Here is an 8,556-nt window from a genome sequence, read left to right on the forward strand (position 1 = left end):
CTTAGTTCTGTTAAATCATAGAGATGGTTAAGTCATGGTTAAATACACCTACTTACTTTCAATTCTTATGCTAATATAATTTCCACAACGTGAACAATAAAAAGCAAATACTTAACAATGACAAAGAGTTGCATCATAGAGATATTATAGTGAACTTCACTATAATATCTCTATGGTTGAATAGATCAATGCTTCAGTAATTTTGTTTCATTAAAGGGAAATTAAAGAGGTCATAGGCCGTACTAATATATTAGTATAAATCAATCCAGCATTTTATGTCAAACACATTGAAAACAATTTAAAAAAATGAAGCACATAGATCACAAATCACACCTCGGTCATACCTTGGGAAATTAGCTGAAATATTGAGAGTACCCATAGCACGCCAACCGCTGGTTGTACGTGAGTCTAAATGTAATTGTGCAGAACAGAGTTTACATATCTCCAGAAATACTAGGTAGATACGTTTATTTTCATTTTAGTCTCATACATTCATAAAGATAAGAATATTTAGCCTATTTCAGAAAAATCACACCTCTGTGCACATGTAAAATGTATATGAAAATCAACTGAATGAAACCATGATGAAACATAGCATAAATTATCGTTAAAGTTAACGATAAAGTGTTTGGTTTTTTTCAACAACAAAAATATTCAGAATAGCTGTTTCTTTTTCATGAAATGCCATATTTGATCCTTTTTTCCGATCCTTATTTTGTTGGATTTAGATAACTCAAAGATCAAATTTTCTATTCTACTTTCTAAATGAGTACATTCATTAATGTTATATTTTACTAATTGTTTACTGTAATTATATTATGGAATGAGTTTAGAATCTAGTTGGGCTTTAGCCTATTTTCAATCCTAATTATTGTTCATTGGTTTACTTTATCGTTTTGATTTAGCTTTTCGCTCTTTTTTTGTATCTCCTTTGAGATCCAGCCACTGATACCCACAGCATTATCATTTTGTTCAGTAATTTGCCTTTGGATTTATATATATATATATAAATCCAAAGGCAAATTACTGAACAAAATGACAATGCTGTGGGTATCAGTGGCTGGATCTCAAAGGAGATACAAAAATAAAAAGCGAAAAGCTAAATCAAAACGATAAAGTAAACAGCCAGAAAAGTTAGCAGAGCTTTCGGGCAACACTAGCCCTTCATCAGTGCAAGTGAAGGAATTTGGATAACGTCAGAGTATAAAGCTGGCAAGTGCTGCCTGGGTGGACAGGAATAAAAGAAATATAACAAAGGGAGCCAGGGTGGAGTCTGAATAAGAGTGGAAAACAAAGAAGGTAGCTTGGTAGAGATATAAACAATTTTGGAATGAGACTAAACAAGGCCAACAGCCATTAAGTCGCGTGCTACAATGCATAGTGATACCGGACCGACAGACAAACAGACCGACAGACAGACCGACAGACAGACGGACCGACCGACATAGTGAACTATACTGACCGAAATTACTGAACATGTTTAAAAATGTTGAAATGTTTAAAAACATTTATATTTTTTTAATTTACACGTGCGTAGCCTGTCACTTTTGACGTGCTCGTATAACATAATTTCGAGTTGAAAAGTAAGTCAAGAAAACAGAAATCGGGCAAAAAGAGTGCGCAATAACATTTAACGCGCAGTGCGCGCGCAAAAATCTGCGCACTCATGGCAATTTTGTAAACGCTTAAAATTACCTGAAACGTACTCTTATTTCATCGAAAATAAATTTTGAAAATTTTAGGCGCGCGTACGCATGCGTTACATGCGCTACGCACGTAATTGTATTGCCATATGATGATTTATGCCCTGAAATTTATGAGTACCAAATTTTATTTAATTGTGATTCATGGTTGTTAAGATATGATTACAAACGTGATTTCGTTAAATCGTGCGTAGACCGCGTAATTTTTTATTGCGCACCGTGAAATCATAACCACATCGATTCCTGGCCATAAGGAATATTCTGTGAAAAATTGATTTAGCTAGATTAAACTGATATCAAGATAAGGTCATAAAGCGATAAAACGCATAGTGATACCGGACCGACAGACAGACCGACAGACAGACAGACAGACCGACCGACCGACATAGTGAACTATAGAGTCGCTTCCACGCGACTAAAAACAGCTTAAATGGTGGTTAATATTGAAACTTAAATTTTGGTAGTCAATGGAATAATTTTACCGATCTGGGAGTATGAGTATGAGTATATATATATATATATACACACTTTATTTATTCACGAGACTAATGCACAGCACAACTCGTTCAATCAAACATTGATTGTTTTCACACAAGTTCGTGATATTACAAAATAATCAAACACCATATAAATACGAAAAACGAAAGACAAACATTTGAAGAAAAAAAATTACAGCAGAATCCCTTCCAATCTGACACCTCTATTTAGGGGACACCATACCGGGTAAACGGGAACCCCTATCTAAATGTCTCTTTTATAGGGATTCTTCTGTAGTACATAATAAATGGTTTTTTGTTTTCATTTTTGATCTTAAAATGACGATGACGATGATGGGTTTTTTTACCATTCTTAAAAATTGGCGTGAGATCTTTCTTATTTTCCACATATTTGGGAATTTACGTATTTGTGAAAGAGTTATTTATTATGTTTGTAATAATTGGGGCTATGATTAGGCAGAAATTTTAAACATGAATGGTGGTAAATTATCATGGCCAGTGGCTTTGTTTTTGAAAGATTACTTAAGTATTTATACGTGTGATATGTTCGTATTCAAAATTATTGTCGGTGAAAGCATCGATTTCATCATAATTTGTATCATTTATCGGCTCAAGATTTGTACCTGTATTAATTTCATCGCCATGATATTAATACAAATTGTTTAATAGTTTGATTTTCCTTTTTTGACGATATAATATATGGTTTATCTTTTCAATTACATCATCATTGAGCCAAAGAGCTGTTTAAAAAAACATAACATCTATTAATCTAGAGGAATGTTTTTCTATACGTGTTGGTTCTTCAATAATCTGTTTTAGATTAAAATTTTCACTTAATTCAATTAGCTTCTTTGTGTACAATGAGGATTGTCAGACATAACGTCACAGTTTAAATCTCTCATCATCATCTGTGGAGTTGTAATCAAACTCAATACGAAGGAAATGGCGCCGATAATTTTGTCCGAGCTGGTGAATCGGAGACTTTTTATAATAATCGCACGTATAGAATACTATGTGTCTTAAACGGAGAGGTAGAAGGGGTGGAAGACACTGTCGCAGACCCATACGGCCAGTCATTTCTCGACGGGTCTATCGGAGAAACAATGTACGTGGTACGAATCGAACCCTTGTCAATATTCCCCTCATTGATACTTGAATAAGTTAAACGAATCAACACAACATAATCCTAAGCCTATTCCAACACGCATTTCGTTACCAATTCGTAGGCCCACCCCATGTACTAATTCGAAAGCAACGAACTTAACTAACATACAATTGACTGCAATGTCTGTGTGTAATAAAACAATAACAGTGTTCGATTATATTCTAGAATTTAATGTGGATATACTCCTAATTACGGAGACATGGATTAAAAATGGCGACTCAGTAACCACCAAGGAATGTACACCTGATGGATATACATTCTTGAATGTCCCGCGCAAATCAGATCAAGATGAAGGTGGATTATTAATTATCTATAAGTCGTACCTGAAATTTGTAAGTTCACCACTTAAATCCGATTTTACTACATTTGAACATGCGTGCTTAACCGACACATTGAAGACGTATCAGTTAGTCGCAGTATACAGGCCCCCTCCATCGCAAAGGAATGGACTCAAAACCTGCACATTTATCAGAAGATTTTCTGCATGAAGTTTCGTGCCTGTCCGGAAATCCCATCATTATTGGAGATATAAATGTTCATGTGGACACTCCAGATAAATGGGATACTTAGATATCTTAACCTGATCCATGACCACAACTTTATCCAACTAGTAGATGGTCCAACACAGCAATCTGGTCACACTCTAGATCATGTTATCGTGCGAAAGGATGACGGAGCTGTTTTAAATTGTGTAATATCACCTAACACTTATGGATCAGATCACAATATGATATCGTTTCGTCTACAAGCAGGTAACCCAGAAAAATCTTAATTAACTGTAACATCGCGTTGCTTTAAATGGGTAAACATAGAGTCGCTTAAAAAGGACCTCGAAGCAGAACTTTACCCTATACTCACAACTAATGACCCCAGCACACAAGTCAAACTTTATAATAAAGGAATTCGCTGTGTATTAGACAAGCATTAAAGGATTATTATGGATCAGATCACAATATGATATCGTTTCGTCTACAAGCAGGTAACCCAGAAAAATCTTAATTAACTGTAACATCGCGTTGCTTTAAATGGGTAAACATAGAGTCGCTTAAAAAGGACCTCGAAGCAGAACTTTACCCTATACTCACAACTAATGACCCCAGCACACAAGTCAAACTTTATAATAAAGGAATTCGCTGTGTATTAGACAAGCATTAAAGGATTATCATAAAAAAAGTTTCACAAAACCCATTGTGGTTTACCGACGATGTTAAACGCGCCAGAATTGACCGTAGGAAAGCTGAGCGTAAAGCCTATTTTACACTAGACGAATTTATTCGCGCGACGCGAATTATTTCGCCGCGAAAAAGTTCGCGCGATTGTATATTTTATTTTACACTAGCAATTCGTGATTCGATTCGCTCGGTAGTTTTCGCGCCATTAGCGGTGATTAGCGCGAAATTAAAATGGCTGCAGTGAATGTTAGACAACTTTTACTTATAAAATCACGATTATTAACTATGTTAATACTAAGGAGGAGACAACAGACACGGATGCAGCGATTTAGAAGAAGACGACGGTTTTGGGTAAGGAAGATATATGAAGAACGTGAGCAAAAGGGAGAATTCCATCTTCTCGTTCAGGAACTGAAACTGCACGATGCAGAATACTTCTTTCGGTGTTTTAGAAGGTCTCCAGAATTGTATGAACACCTCTTGAGTTTAGTAGGTCCACATATTCAGAAATCTACGACTAAAATGAGACAGCCCATCGGCCCAAGTGAACGATTTACAGTTTGTCTGAGATACTTAGTGACTGGAGATGCACAAGTAACAATAGGTGCAAGTTACCGCATGAGCCCAGCAACAGTAGGAATTATAATAAATGAAACGTGTAATGTTCTCTGGACGGTCCTAAACCAGGAAGGTTATATAAAACACCCATCGTCAGAGGATGAATGGAAATGCATTGCCAAAGATTTTTCTGATCACTGGAATTTCCCAAACTGTCTGGGTGCCATAGATGGGAAACATGTTGTCTTGCAAGCACCAGCAAATTCTGGATCAGCCTATTTTAATTATAAGAAAACATTTAGCATCGTACTCATGGCAGTCTGTGATTCAAATTATCAATTTACTTTGGTAGATATTGGGGATAGCGGTCGGCAAAGCGATGGAAGTGTGTATAATAATAGTCATTTGGGGTATGCAATTGAAAATAATTTGTTACACATCCCAGGACCACGACGGCTCCCAAATTCAGACAAACGTCTTCCATTTGTATTTATTGGAGACGATGCATTTGGATTGAAACCCCATATGATGAAACCATTTCCGTCACAGAATTTGTCTATGGATAAACGCGTCTTTAATTATCGGTTGTCTAGAGCAAGAAGGGTGATCGAGAACACTTTTGGAATAGCTGCAAGTAGATTCAGAATATTACGAAGGCCCATTATTGCCAGTGTACAAAAAGTAATCCTAATCACAAAAGCCATTGTTGTACTTCATAACTTTTTGATGAAAACAAATGCAATTAATAATAACAATTATTGTCCACCAAACTTTGTTGACCGTGACGGACCATCCGGATTTAGAGGAGGGGATTGGAGAAAAGACAACGATGCTATTGGGGGATTGCAACCTATGCAGCGACTTGGTTCTAACAATTATTCAAACAATGCTGCTACAGTCCGACAAGACTATATGCATTATTTCAATAATGAAGGGCAAGTAGAATGGCAATGGCAACTGGTGAATCGTACTGTAACTTCACGCGATGTGTCTTTAGATGAATGAACTACTGGAGAGTGATTTATCAACGTTGACAACTATTTTATTTTAACATGATACAATACAATACAAAACTAAACTCAATTGTGACTACACTGGCATCAGTGAATGTTCATCACATTTACATTTAAGTATAGGAAAAATGGTTGCAGTACTCAAACTTTAACTAATTTTAAGAGTAAAATAAAAACATGAATGCTATAGCCTATAAAAGAGTAATTACATGCACAAATGTAACACTAAACTAACTAATTTCTATTGATTTACCATTTTGTATGTAATGTACAAGCTTCACAATTATTTGAAATAAAATGCATTGTATTCGAGGTTGTACCGATATGTTATTATTGTATATTGTATTTCAGGATCTTGTCTCGAGCAAGGGACAAGACATCTGTTAACGATTGTGCAACAGGGTTTGATTAACCCAGTCCAACAGACATCAGTGAATTTTACTGAGGCCAAACCAAAACATTTGTTGCCAAATATAGACATAATATGAAAGTTAATTAATGACATTCTATCTATAGGCCTACATGTTATTCAAAGTCAAATTCTAAGTCAAATAACAACTGGCTGACTTTGATCATCGCAAGTCTTCTTTTTCTTAACGGCAGTGACGAGATGATCGGAATGAGGCTTCTACAATACAAAGACACCTCGTTATCATTGTCTGGTTTTGTGGTCAGCGACATTATCGCTTCATTTGTTGTTTCCAGGTTTTGTAGTAGAATTGTATTTAGTGGATCCGATGATTGACGCCCCTTTGACCCGTGTCTGTTTTTAGGAGGGGGTGCTGGTGTTTCAGTAATTTTTCGTTTGGCACAAACAATCGGATTGTTAATACTAGTATCACTGGACGTTGATGCAACATCTTCAATGATCCCTGGTTCTGGTTGAAGGTTGCTTTCGGTGGGTTTGTTAGCTGTGCGGTCATGTAAAAACCTCATTTGCTCGAAATACTTGCACTTTGGCAACACCGATGCGCCAGCACCAGATCTCGTCAGTTTGGTTCGCTTGTCTAGGCATTTCTTCAAACTGTCTTTGAGGTTCTTCATTTGTTTCTGCAAGAACTCAACTGAAAACAATTAAAAATGTATTTATTTACATTTTATTTGTTTAATACTTGAATGATCAAAATGGTTACTTATATAACTTATAGCAGTAAGCTGTCATTTATATTATACCATTACCAGCTAAATATTAGTATTTATTATTATAATTCATATTATGGTTTATTTTACTGTTTACAATTTATTACATTTCTGGTCTGGATTATATTTTTTGCATATATATTTTGCAATAAATATTGAAGAAATTTCACACAAAAAACATAATTAAAATGAGTTCTAGGAGGGATAGAATAGCAAATGTTTACTCTGTACACCTCGACCGAGGGCCCTTTTGGCGGCCCCCTGGCCCCCCAGCCAACAATGGTGCTCGCTGCGCTTGCAACCTGACCACGCTACGGCCCTGATGATTAACCATCGTTTTCATATTAATCACAGACTGATATTTTTATTTACGAAACTAAAATTATAGAACAGTAGTATACCTAGGCCTAGGCTAGGCCTAGGCCTAGGCCTAGTACTACTTACCGTCTTTGTTAAAGACTTGCCCTATTTTCACCCAGGCAGTTTGTTTCATCGGCCTGTTCTTATAGCCCTCACAGTGAGTGTCCCAGAGACATCTATATTTTCTGACCACTTCCAAGAACAGTTCCTTGTCAAATTCTAGTGCAAAATTTGGCTCTTCGATGTTTTCCTCGATATCAGTAGCATCAATTGTACTACTATAAATTGAACTAGTAGTACTAGTATCACCGAACCATGACATATTATTATTATTTTCATCCATTTTTTTCTCGGGGGGGGGGGGGGGGGATGAGGAATAAAAGGTCAGGTCTGGTCAGGTTACAAGTATGACGTCGAAATCTCTATCGATTTGATTGGCTTGCGCTTTATTTCGCTGCGACGATCAACGAAAAAGTTAAAACTGGTCGAACTCACTTTTTCGTCGCGGCGAAAAATTGCGAGCTGCTAGAGCGATGCAGCGAAGGTGACGTTTCAAGGAAAAAACAAACAGCGCATGCGTATCCTCGAAATAATTCGCGTCGCGCGAATAAATTCGCCTAGTGTAAAATAGGCTTAAAGCCTATTTTCCACTAGGCGAATTTGTTCGCGCGAATCGAAAGCGTCATGCTCTGCGCATGCGTATTCGAGTTTCTGTCTGTCATACTCCCTTCTGCGACGAATTCTAGTTCCTTGATTTTTCGCTTCAGCGAAATTTACTAGTTCGAATTGTTTCTACTTTTTGCGAAGCGAAATATTGCGCAACCAATCAGAGCTCAGGAAATGAGTTATGACGCTTTCATGAGCAGTCATGCGAATCGAAATGCTCAGCAACCACGCGAGGAACATGAACGTCGCAGCTTTTCGCTCATGTAGTGGAAAGAGAGTAGG

General features: G+C 36.7%; 1 protein-coding gene across 1 annotated transcript; it reads right to left on the reverse strand.

The window, feature by feature from the left end:
• Positions 1–5,906: 5,906 nt before the first annotated feature.
• LOC140048777 (uncharacterized) lies at positions 5,907–7,962 on the reverse strand. Its single transcript, XM_072093560.1, has 2 exons — positions 7,693–7,962; positions 5,907–7,172 (listed from the first exon to the last, which is right to left on the reverse strand). Exons 1-2 carry the CDS (start codon positions 7,949–7,951, stop codon positions 6,634–6,636), a joined length of 798 nt encoding a protein of 265 aa, XP_071949661.1. The 5' UTR covers positions 7,952–7,962; the 3' UTR covers positions 5,907–6,633.
• Positions 7,963–8,556: the final 594 nt, after the last annotated feature.

The sequence above is a fragment of the Antedon mediterranea genome, chromosome 5 (genome assembly GCF_964355755.1).
Source record: "Antedon mediterranea chromosome 5, ecAntMedi1.1, whole genome shotgun sequence".
Classification (NCBI taxonomy): domain Eukaryota; kingdom Metazoa; phylum Echinodermata; class Crinoidea; order Comatulida; family Antedonidae; genus Antedon; species Antedon mediterranea.